A 17059-nucleotide genomic window follows, 5' to 3' on the forward strand; every position below is an offset into this window, starting at 1 on the left:
AGAAACTAGAGGGCAAGTTAAACCCCCAAGGCACACATCTTGGATTCAGGCCTCTATACTACCCACATCTCACCTCTATAAATCGTACAATACCACTGTGTTCGGTACATGTAACACCCCCTCTCTCCCACACACAAAGTTGGAGGCAGACGCTCATAAGAACTCACATTGCCGATGCAGTCAGTCAGGTTGGGCGGCGGTGCCTTGGGCTTGGACTTGCCGAAAATGTGGTTCATAGCTCCTCTGCTCTTGCAATACTGGGGCTACAGGGACAATGGACGCAGTGCCGCCGCTAATGCTACTCCAGAACCGCACTCACGATGACAACGCCTCCCAGGGACGATCAGCTGCACTTACAGCCCATCGTGACGTCCAATCAGGGTTCGGAATCTTCTAGGAAGTGGGGCGAAAACAGCGGCCTGCAGGACTGTGGGAAACGGAGTGGCCATCTTGAAACATTAGCCGGCTGAAGGACATTATTCAATTATCTTTGAACAGTTGTTTTTAATAAACTGTAATTTATAGTAATAACGTTAGCGAATATACAAAAGCAACACCAGAATTTTAAATTGTATGAAGTAAGTAATAACACTGAAACGATTTAAATCAACATTAATAAACATGAAAAATCCCTCCGGTGTCTTGTCAATTTCACACAACTGTTTTACGGTGGAATCGAGGAGTCCCTACTCTGAGAATCTATCTTCATATTTACATTGGGTACGTGTAGGTAAAACCAGGAATACCGTAACGTAATCATGGGAGAGCCTGGCAGGCAGGCAGGATTTACGATTTTATGACGTCTAGATTTACACTAGAGCTACAATAGAAGTCGATGTCGTCCACAAATAGAAATCGAAGAAAAAAAACACATGGTCCTTTTTACCGGCCACAAGGTGCAGTAACGGTTTCTCGATATTGGATGCGTTTGTTACCATCGAAAGTATTCAATGCTGTGACTTGCTTTTTTGTTACCATTATAGAAACGGCTCAAAGTAAAGATGGCCACCACGCTTGTCCTCGCTCTGAACACTTTTCTTTTAAAGGGTTCCCCGGCTAAATTGAGAGCAGGCATTATCGTGTGCAAAAGCACTTTTGAAAGAAAGAAAAAAAAACCTTGTATGTGAGGTCGATCGAAACTCAGGGAGTGGAAGGAAGCAGCTACCTCGAAGTTGTGACTAATGTCTGTAACTGTGTGCAACTGACTGACGCAAACACACGCCGTTCCTTTCATGTTATTTGTTAACTCCCGTGAGTATGTTTTGTCAAATGCTGGGGCACGCTTACCCGGCAGGACTGACACCTTTTCCCAGAAATAAATACCGATCATTTGTACACGGTTTAAGAAAGGCCGGGATATGTAGTTAAAAAAAATACCTTTTTACAAATCGCAGGAGCACGCCGACTTGGTAACCATGTTTCTCCGAGGTCAGCCAGAAATGCCTTGGAGAAACGCAACGTCGTTTTCGGATTCGGGGGCGTGTTTTGCTGTTGTCTCCTCCCTGAGACTTTTCGCAAAAAACACGCCCCCCGATCCGAAAAGGACGGGGCATTATTGGAGTGACGGGACCTCTTCTCCAATGGCTGGCCAGCATTTACTAGGCCAGCCAATGGAGAACAGGCGAGAAGAGGGGCGGGTTCAAGCCCCTCTTCTCCCAAGTCATTATCTCTCGCGAGCGAGACTGCGCAAGCGCAGCCATCGCTAGCCGAGACCTAAAAAGGACTTTCATAAGCAGTCTTCGGCCTACTCATGCAGATCACAAGTCAGAACCAAGCCCATGACTCATGAGCCTCAACTCATCTGCAAAGTATGAAATCGCAGTACGGACACAACAAAATCACAGTAAAACTGCAGAGGACTCAAGAAAAGACACTATGGATCTCACAGCTAGTCAAACGACAGCATGTATAGACCCTTCCAAAATGCAAGCAGATATAAAAGTAAATATCTGCAAAAAGGTTTTGTGTATTTATGAAAGTTAGTAATGCACGCTCTAGCTGGTCTCAATAGTTGCACTGTTATTTTACATTGGAGTTTGCAATATTGGGGGACTAAATGGCTCAATGGGCATAATGCTTGTCTTCTATACACAATTCACAATATACAAAAACAAACTGGTGATTTTCTGAGGAGAGTCCCTCATGATTTATGGCACCAGCTTCACTTTACCACGAAGACAATCCATAATTGGGAGTATATGAAGGGCAAAACCTTTTCTCCCAAGTACACAGTGCTTAACTAGTATATATTCATATACCAGGCATATCAGTATTTAAGGTCATATTTCTAATCAATACATATATAATAATATATTTTCGTTGTTGTATAATTCTTTTATAGTCAACTTTTCAGGTACTTAATTGGCACTGACAAGTAAGTGTTTTATTTTAGTATTGCTAAAAACGTTTACAAACTTTACAAAACAAATGACATGAAAATTTGTAAGATGATAACAACATACACAATTTAAACCAAGAAAAACAGCTAACTTCTTCTGAAAGTAAACATATAAAGTCCCCTATAGAGCAAATGGTCCAAGCGTCACTGTGGGGAAAAAACTCAAACCTAACATGTAGAAAGCCATTATGTGGTCATAATAGGAATAACTTGAGCATGACTAGGATAATGAACATATAAGATGCTTCATTAGTAACTCCTGCCTAACCTAAACTGCCTGCAGGATTTACATAAGGTTGCTACTGTAGTAACTTAGAGTTGGAATCATACAGCTAACAAGAAACGATATGTTAAAATACATTAAGATTAAAATACAGTAAACCATCAACATTTTAGCCACTGGACTACTACAAACAAGCATGAGTATTTCACAATGCAATGCAGGCCTTGTGTGCTATGGCTGTAGTATGAAAATAAGCATTACCTGTGTGGACAGTTGCTCAGGGTTGAGACCATTGATCCATCTGGTGTAGCGCTCGGTAGAGCCAGCAGGTACCCTAATAATTTGGCAGCCGATAATCTGAAATTGTAAAAAATAAAGTAAGTGGAGTACTGTGGACTGCTCTGCACATATATAATTACGCTATTATCAGCTCCCTGTCCTGGACATTATGATCCGTGTAAAAACACGAAAAAAACCACAACCAAGAAATCTTTACTAAACATTTTTTCACTAGTTGTATTGTTTAGGGTGATGTTATTTTTTGTGCCTTACCATTATATTTTGTAAATACAATGCAAATTACTAAACACAATTTCCACTCATTTTCTAAAAAAAAGACTAATACACGCCATTATTCTTTTTTTTTTACAAATCTAGTTCAACCCATGTCTACAGAAAATCTTTAGTAGTACGAATTATCTATAAATGCTCATTAAAAAAAAGCAACTAAGTCGAGGAAGGAGAGGAAGAGGAAGCCCTGACTGTACGAATTCCATTTGTAGCCTCTTAAAATTATGACATATCTTAGAAGTCCTAAAAACTCCTCTGTTACATTGTGAAATTTCAATAGATTGTTTTTACGGTTGAAATGTAAGTTTTCTCTCAAAGCTAAAGTGGATAGAATCGCTTGTAACCACAAAAAGATGTTTAATTTGTTCTCCCAATTAGACAAAATAACTTTTTTTTCTGCCATCACTGCCCTCCTACTTTATGCTCCTATAACTGAAGTAGGCAAACTATCTTGGATACGATCCAAAAATATAACAGCAGCACAACATCAGGGCAACTACAGAACAGGTGTAGCGTATCACAGTTTTGGGTGTTAGACTGCCAGCATTTATTATCATCTGTACAGTCTACTTACAAGTCACTGTAATGAACATGGTATAAAGTACCCCATGCTACGTATTTAAAAAAAAATATCTTTATTGATTTGAATCATAATCCAGCAGTATGGCAATACATCAATCCAGCATAGGATCACAGAAATTAAATAATTCGAGGCAAAGAAGAGCAGGCAGGCCTGAAACAACCCATTTGTCAGCTGGCTAGAATTGGCATGTCTCAATGAAGATCATCAACAGAATCGTTACAACAGTGTATAACAAAAAAAGAAAAACCCTTACCCAGCATCAATAACATCCCCATCATCAATCAATCAGGGAAATTGTAAGTGCGCTACTCACCCGTGAGGGTCTCAAGGCGCTGGGGGGGGGGAGTAGGAGGGGGCAGCTCCGATCAGTCGAAGAGCCAGGTCTTGAGTGTTTTCCTGAAGATGTTCAGGGAGGGGGCGTGTCTGATGTTGGTCAGGAGCCTGTTCCAGGTCTTGGCTGTGATGTAGGAGAAGGCTCTTCCACCTGTTCTGGATCTGCGGATGCACGGGATTTCAGCAAGGGCGAGGTTGGCGGATTGGAGGTTTCTCTTGGGTATGTGTGTATGTGAAAAGTGATCCTCTCGTTGAGGTATTGGGGTCCGGTGTTGTGGAGGCATTTGTAGGCGTGGGTAAGCATCTTGAAAGTAACTCTCTTCTCAACGGGGAGCCAGTGGAGGTCTCGCAGGTGTTGGATAATGTGTTTGTGTCGAGGGATGCCGAGGACGCGTCTGGTTGCTGTGTTCTGTATGGTCTGGAGATTGCAGAGCAGAGACTTGTTGAGGCCCAGCGTAGAGGGCGTTTCCGTAGTCCAGTATGCTGGTTACGAGCACATGGGTGACGGCATTTCTTGATTCGGGTGGGGGGGGGAAATCAATTTGAAGGTCTTTCGGAGGATGTGGAGGGTGTTGAAGCAGCTGGCGGTGACGGCGTTGACCTGTCGGATCATGGAGAGGGAGGAGTCGAGTACAATGCAGAGGTTTCGGGCATGGTCTATGGAGATGGGAGGGCTGCCGAGGGCGGTGGGCCACCAGGTGTTGTCCCACGCAGAGGGGGATGGCTCAAGGATGAGGACCTCTGTCTTCTACGAGTTGAGCTTCAGGCAGCTGCCGCTCATCCGAGATGCAACGTCCTTCATTCCTTCCTGGAAGTTGAGTCTGGTGGTGATGGGGTCCTTGGTGAGGGAGAGGATGAGCTGGGTGTCATCTGCGTAGGATATTATGCTGAGTCCGTGCTGTCTGACGAAGGCGGCGAGAGGGGCCATGAAGATGTTGAAAAGCGTGGGACTGAGAGATGATCCTTGGGGTAAACCGCAGTTGATTACCGTGGGTTCGGAGAGGAAGGGTGGCAGTCCGATTCTTTAAATTCTGCCGGAGAGGAATGAGCGGATCCAGTTGAGGGCGGGTCCTTGTATGCTGGCATTGTGGAATCTGGCGGGGGGAGACGGTGTCGAACACTGCGGAGAAGTCGAGTATGATCAGGGCCGTGGTGTATCCTTGGTGGAGGAGGCGGTGGATGTCGTCTGTGGCGGCGAGTAGAGTGGTCTGGGTGCTGTGGAAACCGGATTGGGAGGAGTCGAGAATGGAGTTTTCTTTGATGAATTGTGTTAGTTGCGCATTGACTATCTTCTCATTGACTTTGGCTGCAAAGGGGAGGAGGCAGATGGATTGGTAGTTCTTGAGGTCCGTGGGATCTGCTGAGGGCTTCTAGAGCAGGGGTCTGACTTCTGCGTGTTTTTAGTCAGCGGGAAAGATGCCAGTCTTGAGTGTGGCGTTGATGGTGCATCGTAGTTCTAGGGCGAGGGCGGTGGTGGGCGGGGCTCCAGGGGGGCCCTGGAGTGGATGCCTTTCATGATCGAAGTGGTGTCTTCGGTGGTGACTGGGGTCCAGGAGTAGATGGTGGGCTGGCTGGTGTTGCTGGAGGAGGAGGTGGTTTCGGAGTCACGTATCTGGTCATTGAAGTTGTAGTAGAGGCTCTTGATTTTCAGAGGTGGTGGGGGCACCGCAGTTGAGGGTGGAGTTGAGCTGTTACTCAGTGGCTTTGCTCCAGTTCCTTTGTGGAGGGTGGCGTGGGTTTGCTGACATGGAAGAGTACGCAGTGGTGGTCCGTCCATGAAGGTTGCGTAGTGTGGCAGAAGTGGATGTTGTTACCTCCAGCAACGATGGGTTAGAGGGTTTGCCTAGCCTTGTGGGTGGGCGTGGTGATGAGCTGTGTCAGTCCGATGTTGGTGAGGTTGTCCAGGAGGGTGGTGGAGTTGGGGTCGCTGGGGTTGTTGAGGTGGAAGTTCAGGTCTCCGATGAGTATGTAGTCCATGGAGGCAATGGCATGGGGTGCGATGAAGTCTGCGATGGTAGTGGCAGACGAAGCGTGGGGTCCGGGTGGTCTGTAGACAAGGGTGCCACGCAGTGTGGTTCTAGGGCTGGTCAGTGTCTGGAAGTGAAGGTGTTCGGTGGTGGAGAAGGAGTCACTCGTGGTGGAGGTGGAGAGTCAGATGGAGCTCTTGTGTGCGATGGCGAGTCCTCCTCCTGGGTGGTTAGGGTGGTCCTTCCTCTAGATCTTGTATCCGTCAGGGATGGCGGTGGTGATGTCAGGGGCGGGGGAGGCGTTGGTCCAGGTTTCTATAAAGAAGGCGACATCCGGTGGGGGTGCGGACAGTGGTGAAGGTCTAGTGGCAGTGACGGCAGGAGAACTGTCCGTGGGTGTTGCTCGGCTCGGACCGCTGACAGTTGTCGCTCCTTCCGGGGTTGAGTGCGAGGAGGGCCGCCGAGTCATAGCAATGGATGGTCTGTGGGCCAGGGTCCCTGGCGCTGGTCGTGGACGGGAGCAGACGGGCTTGCATGTTGAATCCATGAGATCTGATGATGTCCCCGAGGGGAGTCATGTAGATGTTGAACAGAGTTGGGCTGAGGAAGATCTTTGGGGCACGCCGAATCTGATGTCCTTTGGGAGCAGAGGTGAAAGGAGTTAGACAAATGCTCCGAGTACGTCCTGAGAGAAATGAGATGATCCACTTGAGGGCATGTTGTTAAATGCCTATGTTGTTGAGTCTGTTGATGAGGATGTGATGGGTGACAGTGTCGAATGCTGCAGACAGGTCGAGGAGAATCAAAGCCACTGTTTCTCATTGATCGAGTAGAGTTCTGATGTCGTCATTTGCGGCAATGAGTGCGGTCTTGGCGCCATAGTCGGCCCAGAAACCTGATTGTGATGCGTCAAGTAGGTGGTTTTGTTCTAGGTAGGCAGTGAGCTGTTGGTTGATGGCCTTCTCGAGTACTTTGGCTGGGTATGGAATCCCTAGTTTTTGAGGTCGCAGGGATTGGCTGAGGGCTTCTTTAGGAGGAAATTCATGTCTGTGTGCTTCCAACTGTCTGGGAAGGATGCTGTGGAGATAGAAGCATTGAGGATGTTGATGAGTTCAGGGCTGATTACATTGGATTTGAGGTTCAAGAGATGGTGGGTGCAGGGTTTGGTGGGTGCCCTGGAGTGGATGGAGGACATGATGGCCTGGACGTTGAGTGGGGAAGAGGTAGTTATGGCTGGGTTGGGGGTTCGCTGGTTGAATGAGGTTGTCGAGGCTGAGCGAGGTGGTTTGGCGGTCTCCAACCAGTCCCAGACAGAGGGTGGATCATTGAAAACCAAAGTGCTGTTGTCTGCACAGAGGGACAAGAGCATTTAGCGGACACCCACCTCTCTTTTTTTTTTTTTGTTTGAAACCGTTTATTGCAGTCTTCAAATATATACAAGTATGGGCCTACAACCTTCCGGCCGGCCGCTAGAGTGACAGGAGAATATGACATACATACAAAAAAGGCTCTTGGCGTTGCAGAGAGGTAAATCAGGAGGTATCAACGACGTGGGCCACATAACTCCGAGCCTGCAATACGGTTTCATTTTATAAAAACACAACAACACACAAAAACCACACCCGCAAGGCAACCCGCAATCCGAAGTGACAGCACGTGCTCCGTAAGTGGGGGACCCCAACCATCCACAAGAATCTAAAGAGGGGAACGGGAAGAGAGCAGGGACTGGGGGACCCTGTGCCCGGGGCCGGGGGAGGGGGTCAACGAGGGGGACGGAGCTGGCGAGGCCGCCGGCAGCAGCGGCGGCTCACAAATACCCCCGCGGTAGGCGTTCCAGGGGCCCCAAACTTTCACCCACGCCCCAGGCTTACCTCTCGCCACGTACACCACCTTTTCTCGGAACATGCACCAATCCATGTGCTCTTTCCAGGCCGACACCGCCGGGGGCCTCTGGGACCCCCACAGCTGCGCGATGTCACGCTTAGCTACCATATATCCCAGAGTCACCCATCGTGTCTGCGGAACCGAGCAGTCAGTTGGCTCCCACACATTCAGCAAGCATCTCCTCGCTTCAGGCAACAGCGCGACACGCGTAACCACTCGCAGGACCTCATGCACACCACGCCAGAATCGCTCCACCTTCGGGCACTCCCACAGAATATGCAAAAAGGTCGCCAAAGCACCACACCCACGCTTACACAGCCCATCCTCGGCATAGCCCATACGCAGAAGCCTTGGCCCCGTCATGTAAACCCGGTGGAGGATCTTTAGCTGGACGAAGCGAAGGCGAGCCGGTATGGCCACCTCCTTCGGAGAGGCCACAGCGGAAATCCAGTCCTCGTCGTCCAACTCCAGCCCATCGGCAACCCAGGCTTCGCGGAGGCCAGTCAGCAAGCCCGAGCGATCATTAATCAGTTTTTTATATATGAGGGAGATCGTGCTGTCCGGAACATGGCCATCCAGCACTCTATCCTCCAGGGGGGATGACTCCGGAATGGAGGCGACGTCTGGGAAGACGGAGCCCAGTGCGTGGCGGACCTGCAGGTACCGATAGTATTCGCTGCCCTGCAGCTGAAACTCCGTCTGCAGCATCTCGAATGTTTTAAATCCCCCCCTCGTCCAGAGGTCCCCCACTGTACTGATGCCGATCGTGTCCCACTTCTCGAAGCCCTTCGAGGTCCACAGGGAGCCCAACCTCTCGGACGCATACAGCGGTGACGCCCGGGTCAAACGGTCCTTCCACCCCATAGCTGCGTTAGCCGCGTGCCATACTCGCACCATGACACGCGTAGGTCCCGTCAGGCGGGGGTCGGGCGCGCCAGAGTAGAGCGCTCGATTGTAGTCGCCACCAGGCAGGAGCATCTTGTCCATTTCAAATGCCGGGTTCAAGGCGGGCCCGTAAAGGCCATGATTAATTGCAGCTAGCTGGGAGGCCCAGTAATACCGTTTAATATCCGGGAAGGCAACCCCCCCGTCGTACCACGGGAGCGTCAACTTCGCCAAGGCAATACGCGGCCTCCCGTCCCAGAACAATCGACGCTGTAGACTCTCCACCTCACGGAAGTAGCGCGCCGGGACCAAGTCCATAGTGTTCTGGAGAGCGTACAGGAAGCGTGGCAGCGACATCATCTTAAACAATGCCGCCCGGCCAAGCGGCGAAAGCGGCAGGCGCCGCCAACGCGCGACGTCCTCCTTCAAGCGCTGGAGGGGGGGAAGCAAATTCCGCTCGTAGCGGGCCTCCGGGTCCAGAGTGATATAGATACCCAGGTACCGGAACCCCTGAGATGCAATCTGGATCGGACAGTCCCGCGGGAGGACGGGAGCCTCCCCGGAAAGCACATACACACATGATTTAGCCCAGTTGATGACAAGGCCTGAGTTGCGACCGAATGAACGCAAAACATCAACCAGGACAATCAGTGATTTACGCGGGGAGGCGAGGTACAAAAGGATATCGTCAGCATATAGGGACACGCGGTCCTCATACTCGGGGGTCCAACGGAGACCACAGATGGAAGGGTGCCACCGCAGCCACTCCGCCAGGGGTTCCAAGGCCAGTGCAAACAGGAGAGGCGACAAGGGGCAACCCTGTCGCGTGCCTCGTCCCAGCGCGAATGGGGCCGAGACTCGCCCATTCACCACCACCTGCGCCAATGGGCCCGAATACAACAATTTGACCCAGCTGATGAATCCCGGTCCAAATCCAAATTTCGCCAGCATCGCCCAAATGTATGGCCACTCGAGTGTATCAAACGCCATGGTGGCGTCTAGGGACGCCAAGATGGCCGGCTCCCGCACAAACGGAACACGCGCGAGCACCCCGTGCAGGCGCCGCAGATTAAGGGCCGTGTTGCGATGGGGTATAAAGCCGGACTGGTCTTGGTGGACCAGATCGCCCACCACACCGACCAGCCGGTTGGCGAGCACCTTGGCGAGGATTTTGGGCTCCGCATTCAAGAGCGAGATAGGCCTATAGGATGTGACCCGTTCTCGGGGTCTCCCCTCCTTGTGGATCACTACGATTGTAGCCAGACGCTGGTCCGGCGGGAGGGAGCCCCGCGAGTGGGCCGCCAGGAACATCGCGCGAAGGTGGGGCGCCAGCACATCCGGTCGCAGCTTATACAGCTCGATAGGGATGCCGTTTGGGCCCATGGCCTTGCCAGATGCGACCGAGCGTATGGCGAGGGCAATTTCATCCGAGGTGGGAGCAGCCTCCAACGACTCCCTGTCCTCCACCGAAAGGGAGGGCAGCGCGATGTCCCGAAGCAGGGCATGGGAATCCTCCTCCGAGCAGGGAGAAACCGGGGAATACACCTCGCGGAAATAATCCGCGAAGCAAGAGACAATGTCTTCTGGCTCGGTGACACGTACACCATCCATTCTCTCGATCAGCGGGACCACACGATTCGCTCTCTCCTTTTTATCCAACCACGCAATCAATTTACCAGCCTTATCGCCCACATCATACAGTCGCCCCTGTTGCTCTCTGCTGAGGCCCCTGGCCGCCTCCGTGACGAGGGCCCTATAGGCCGCCTGCTTAAGGTGTAGAACATGTAGTGTGGCATCCGTCACCCCACTCCCCAGGTCACCCTCTAGTTCAGTAATTTCGGCTTCCACCCGGGTCACCTCCTCCTGTTCGCGCCTCCGGGCATGGGAGATAGAGGAGAGGGCCTCCCCTGTCTTGAAGGCCTCCCACAGGGAGATAGCCGAGGGGACAGACCCCACATTCTCCTCAAAGTACCGCTGCAAGGATTTAATCAAGTTGGTACGAATAGTGGGGTCGCGCAGGTACCATGCATTGATTGGGGCTACCCTACCCTCCCCCCTCGGGAAGACATCAAAATGCAACAGGAGCGGGGAGTGATCTGAAATACCCCGAGCCAAATGGCGCACCTCTCCCACTCTCCCAGCATAGGCCGCAGGGACAAGGACATGATCAAGCCGCGAGAGGCTACCATGGGCACCCGAATGAAAGGTGTACTGCAGCTGCGCGGGATGTTTTAGTCGCCAGCAGTCTACCAATCCCAATGTATCTAAGAGGCCGGGCAGCCACGCCTGTGCCCGGGGGAGGTCCCTAGGGGGGTAACGATCCATAGTCCCAGAAGCCACCGCATTGAAGTCTCCCCCAACCACCAGAAGCCCCCCCGGGAGGTCAAGGAGGAGGCGCCCCAGGTCCGCAAAAGTGGTAGATTGTAACCCCGGTGGGACGTACACTGATACAAAAACGACTACTTTGCCCTCCATTCTCCCCACCAAGACCGTGTAGCGTCCCCTCTCATCATGGCGCACCTCATCTATTTCCAGCGGGAGCGAGTTCTTAACCATGATGCCCACCCCCCGCGAGCCTGACGTGAAGCCCGAGTGGGCCACCAAGCGATAGCCCCGCCGATTCATGGCATAAAAGGAATTACCAATAAGGTGTGTCTCCTGCAGAAAGACCACATCTGGAAAAATTCGTTTCAGATACTGCAGGACCACACCTCGCTTAATCCTATCCCCCAGTCCATTAACGTTCCACGACAACAGAGTCAAGTCCCTACCCCCCATCACAAACAGAAGCCATCATTTGTCCCCCCAAGAGCACCTCAAAAACACCAACACAGTAAAGGGTTTGCCTTGCGGTAAAAACGAACAACACCCCACCCCAACCCACCCATCCCAACAGAACTCCCCCCTCCCTGCACCCCTGCATGAGCCCAGACAGCCCCCCCAAAGTGCAGTGTGCCTGTCGCCCCATAGATGAAAAAACTAACTAGTCCCCCAGAGGAGGAGGGAAAGCCCCCAAGGAACCCCGCACGACCTCCACAGGAGGGGAACATACACGAGCAGTCAATGATAACAGTAATATTGTCCCGAGCAAGGCCTACTATTTGTCCCTCAGTCCTGATCCGGCGGGCCCTCCCCACCAACCGCACCCCCCCCCCCCTCCACCCCCCCGACCCCGATCCCCGGGCAAAGTGTCCAACCAGTCCCCGGCCGCCTCGGGACGATCAAAAAAGTGCGTGCGGCCATCCACCTCTACCCTCAGCTTAGCTGGAAAAAGCATTGCGTACTTAAGGTTCAGGTCCCGTAAGCGACGTTTAACTCCGAGAAAACTCAGTCTCTGCTTTTGGACCGCCGGAGTAAAATCAGGGTAGAAATTGACGTCCATGTTGTCGAGTCTGACCGGTCCTTGTAGCCTAGAAGTCTGCAGGATAGCGTCCCTGTCCCGAAAATTGAAAATCCGGGCAATGAGAGGCCTCGGCGGGGCTCCGACCTTAGGTCTTCCCCCGGGGACCCTGTGGGCACGTTCCACCGCAAAGAGTTTACTCAGCCCCCGGGGCTGGAGATGGGTAAGAATCAAGTCCTCCACAAACAGATCCGCCGCCTCCTCCTCTCGTCCCTCTGGCACCCCAAGAATGCGGACATTGTTCCTCCGGGCCCGACCCTCGGAATCCTCCAGTCGACGATCCATCAGGGCGCTCGCCTGGCCAAGCCGGCGCACCTCCTTTTGGAGGGCCGCCACGTCCGTAGTGAGGCCCGAGGTAGTGTGGACCAAAGAGTCGGTCATTTGTTTTGGACAAATCGGCCCTTACCATGCCCACATCCACGAGGACCGAGTCTATCTTCTGCGCCAGAGTGTCAAAGCGCTGGTCCACCGAGGCCTTCATCTCGGCGATGGCGCCCATGACGTCACGGAGGGTCAGATCCGCGGGCAGAGCAGGAGCATCAGTCGGGCCCGCAGGGGACGTACTCGGTGCCTCAGGAGATCCCTTCTGGAGGGTGTAGCGGTCCATGTTGTTGGACTGATGGGCCGTGCCACGGCGGGTCGATTTCACCTTTGCCCGGTCGCCATCTTGCTTTGTGGACATGGTTGCAGTCCCCAAATCGTGCCAATCTCCTCGAAAGGGCCGACAAACCAGTTCACGGGCTCCGGGGGGGAGGGCGACTACAGGTCCGCAGGCCGAATCACAGACAGCGGGTCGGCCGGGCACCCGGGCAAGGCCACACCACCACACACCGCCCCGCAACCCTACCTCGCCCGTCAGCAAGGAGGGCGCAAAAGCGAAAGTGAAAGTGCGGGGTACGCGAGTCGCCCAGCCTTGCCCGCCGCTGTTGTTCACTTCGTCTCCGGATCGCCCCACTACTCCAATCCGGGGGGCTGGCGTGGAGAAGGCCGCAAACCTCAATCGGTGCTCCCGCCGGTGTCCGAGGTCCGATTTGGAAACGGAAAACGGGTGTCACCTCAGCTCGGGCTCACAAACACAGTCCCCTCATCTAGGACAGGATATAGTCAGGATTAATGCAGGAGGTCGCGGAGGTCCTCGGGAGCCTCGCACCTACGCGGCCATCTTGGTTGCGCGCTAGGCTCCTCCTCCGACACCCACCTCTCTTAATTCTCTCTTGAACTCTAAGAAGAACGCCCTTTGTTGCTGAACCCTCATCATGCAGTCCGGAAAGATAGTGACCTCAATATTTTCCAGCTTGAAAAATCTGGTTTCCCAGGCTTTCTGCAGAATAAAGTACCTGTCCCGGAAATACAGCAGGCGGGCAACCACAGGCAGGGGAGGAGGGGGGTGCGGGGAGGGACACCCCAGGCCACGGCTGCATTGCAGGTACCCTATACTCCCGCTCCATGGCAAACAACTGCGAGAGGCCCTAAAGTCTACCACGGTGGACAGCCAAGACTTGAGGAAAGCCACCATGTTGGGCCCCTCCATATTCTCAGGCAGCCCTACATTTCTACTGTTGTTTTGCACCTCCACCCCTCAGCATTCTCTGCTTGTTTATCCAGCAAGTCTATGAGCTGGGTAAGGGCCGTCACCGTATCCTGCAGACCCTGGACCGTGGCCTCCATATCCCCAAGATCCGCTGAGTTTCTCTTCACCTTGTCTGCAAGTTTGCAGAGGTCATCCTGGAGGATTCCTAAGACCTTATCAATCTTGCTTTCCAGCACCTCACGTGTTGTAGTCGTTGCATTAAGTATTAAGCCGAATTTATCAACAGAGGCCGGCAGAACCACCCCCTGTGTGGCCTCAACAGAGTCATGCTGTAATCCTAGCACTGTCTCCCTGGTTCTCATTTTGGGGCCCATGTTGCTCAGGTACAGGTTACCCCCACCTTCACTCACAAACTTCGGGGATACATGGTTAATTTCTCAAGGATCGAGGGGCTGTGCAGGCGGTCTAAGGCATCCAGATGGTGACGCTTGGGGATCCACAATCCTCAATTCGACCCCACCCAGTCACAAGCTGCCCCATGTGGTGTGCCCCACTGTGCAGAGGGCACTCTTTACCACCTCTCCCTCTACCACCGCTCTGCAGTAGAGATAGGTCTGCCTGCGCCAGCATAGAAGAAATACAATGTGGGGGGCATGGGGCGACAAATCTTTGGCATCAGATGCCCCCTGATCTCTACTCAGCCCCCCCCCCCACCCACGGCCGCACTGGCACTGCTTGCACCCAGGCTGAACACCCCAGCCCAGCCGCCTACCCCGCCAAGTCTCAGGGGTATAGGGCAGCAAAGCAGGTTCACCAAGCCATGGGCCCTGCCAGGGGGTACAAGCACAACCAGCTGCCTCTGTGGCTTCTGCAGAGGCTCACCTGGGATTCAGCAGGGTCCCATTCCGGACCTCCAGGAAAGGTCACCATGCTGCAGGTTCCATCTTCCCCAGCTCAAAGGCTGTCTGGCCGTTTACTGCCATCCTTTCCTGTTGGCCACCATCTTGGGCACTGCTCTGGTGCTCGAGCCCGTCTCGCCCTACCGCCACACTGGGCCCCCATCTCTCCCATTATCCACACTGGACCCTGTGAAGAGACATGCCCTTCCTCCGCCACCCTCGGCCCCCAAGCTGCTAGCCTTGGGATTGGGGGGTCCTGTTCCGGTGAGCCCTAGGCTCCAATCCCACCAGGGAGAAGCGGCTGGTCCGTGGAGCTCTGCTAGTGTGTGGTCATCTTGGCTGGTGGCTAGCCACATCCTCCACCCGATGCTACGTATTACAAGGAGGTCATAAAGGAGTCCTGAGACCATACAGAGGAATGAGACCTGAGACCAAAGGCCTAGTTTTCGTATTAAGTTATTGAGCTCCAAGGCAACCTGCAACATTCTTTTATAATATATTTAGAATGTATGTATTTATTCTTTCTAATGCATTGTTAGCTTTGCCAAACGCTATTATTAACCCTTCCTCTCCTACTCATTCTTATGAAAAATATACTATAGTTGTAGAAATGTTGAATAATCAAATATGCCAATATGAAGTAGATCGAATGTGTTTTATACAGTTTAATGTAAGTGACTTTTAAAGCAGTTGTGTTTGGGAATGTTTGACAACATGCAGATTGATTAATGAAAAGGTTCAAAGAAAATATTTCAAATGCTCATATTCCCTTTCACTGTGCAAAAGTGATTGTGATTCGGCCATGGAATGTATGTTTTTTTCACGCTGTCTACGGCATCTGGCAGCAGACACTGTGATGTCACAACTTAATTACAGCAGAGTTGCGGTGTCATTTTCTTATTGCAGGTGACCAGTGATCTCACAACTCGACTCCAATAAGAAAATTAGAAAAAGGGTTTTATACAGTTAATTATTGGCTTTCATTCAATATCAGCGGAACAACATGCATAGGGTCGGTCTGGAGAAAAGATTTCAAACCATCAAGGTCTAATAATCGTACTACAATTGAATTGAAAAAAAATACATTCATGAAAAAGTTAATCTAAATTCGGGATTGTTGGGAAACTTGATTTGTTTCTACAGAAAATTAATGAAATGGAAAATCCTTTTGTTTTTTAGCATATCATTGTTAAGTGTGTTCTAATTCATAATCTGAAAGTTATCTAGAGCAGAGTTTAACTTTATTACCCAGTTAATAACTACTGCCCTACACATAGGGATACATTTAAACACACCAAGTATAAACAATATTTCATTAAAAAAAACAATTTAAGTAGACATGCCGATGTAATTTATGTAACAATTTTTTGTATTCGTTTTATAAAACAATCAATCGCCAATACACAGCTGTGTGCCTACAACCACCTTGGCCAGCAGCATGGAATAGATGCACGATACACATTTTCACAGCTTCAATGCCTACAACCCGGAGGCTGGCAGCGATGTCTGGATTGCCTGAGTCTATATGGCTACCCTAAGGACAGAATAAACATCACTACAGAAACACAGAAACCGAACGGCAAGACCCCCCTACCTCCCCCAGCCAAAGGAAAAGAAAGAAATGAAAAGGGCACCTACGCCAAGTCCTGCTGGATCATTTGGAGCTACTCACCCCTATCAGCCAGCCCCGGAACCCACACCATTACGTTCGGGGCAATGCCTGGTCCTGTGCCCTCGGGATCAGATGCAGAATTTGTAGGTATTTGGGGCATGTGACTTCTCTGAGTTCTTTAGATAGTAAAGATATAAAAGGGGCCCATAATTCGGCATAGGTTTCACCCTTATGATCTTGCACTAGAGAAAGGCGTTCCATGGCTAGAGTCAACCAGAGTCTATGTAGCCAGGCCACATGATCTGGCACTGTTGCAGAGCCCCAGTTTGCCAGAATCGCTTGTCACGCTGCCAATAACACCAGAGCCATTTGCCTACCCCACAGAGAGCGCAGGGGGAACATTAGCGCATTTGAAACCCAAGCAGTGTGTATGCCGGGAAGCGAGGAATCTCAGTCTCAAAGACAGTGTCTGTGTCGTTCAGCACCTTCTCCCAAAATCGTTCTAACCTCGGACAATGCCAGAGCATGTGCACCAGCGAGCCGGCCAATCCGCGGACCCCCCCAGCATTTCTCGGTGTGGTTTTTATCCCATCGATGGATACGAGGCTGGGTGAGGTACCAATAAGATGTGACCTTAAACGCAGACTCAGCTCCGGCGGTATTGTAAGCAGTATGGTGTGCCCTATAATGAATATTCGCCAACTCTTTATCTGAAAGGGCCCTCCCCAACTCCTCCTCCCAGCGTAGCTGACCTTCGTACGCTTCCCGTCCTGA

The 17059-nt window shown here is 51.5% G+C and overlaps 1 protein-coding gene across 1 annotated transcript in view; it reads right to left on the reverse strand.

Annotated features, from left to right (window-relative positions):
• Positions 1 to 17059, reverse strand: part of QTGAL (queuosine-tRNA galactosyltransferase) — a 2029717-nt gene that overhangs the window by 1452183 nt on the left and 560475 nt on the right. The window contains exon 6 of the mRNA XM_085616796.1: positions 2883 to 2978. Coding sequence (XP_085472922.1) covers positions 2883 to 2978 — 96 coding nt within the window. The remainder of the gene's footprint in view (positions 1 to 2882; positions 2979 to 17059) is intronic.

This window comes from Triturus cristatus, chromosome 7, assembly GCF_964204655.1.
Source record: "Triturus cristatus chromosome 7, aTriCri1.1, whole genome shotgun sequence".
In the NCBI taxonomy this organism is placed as follows: Eukaryota; Metazoa; Chordata; class Amphibia; order Caudata; family Salamandridae; genus Triturus; species Triturus cristatus.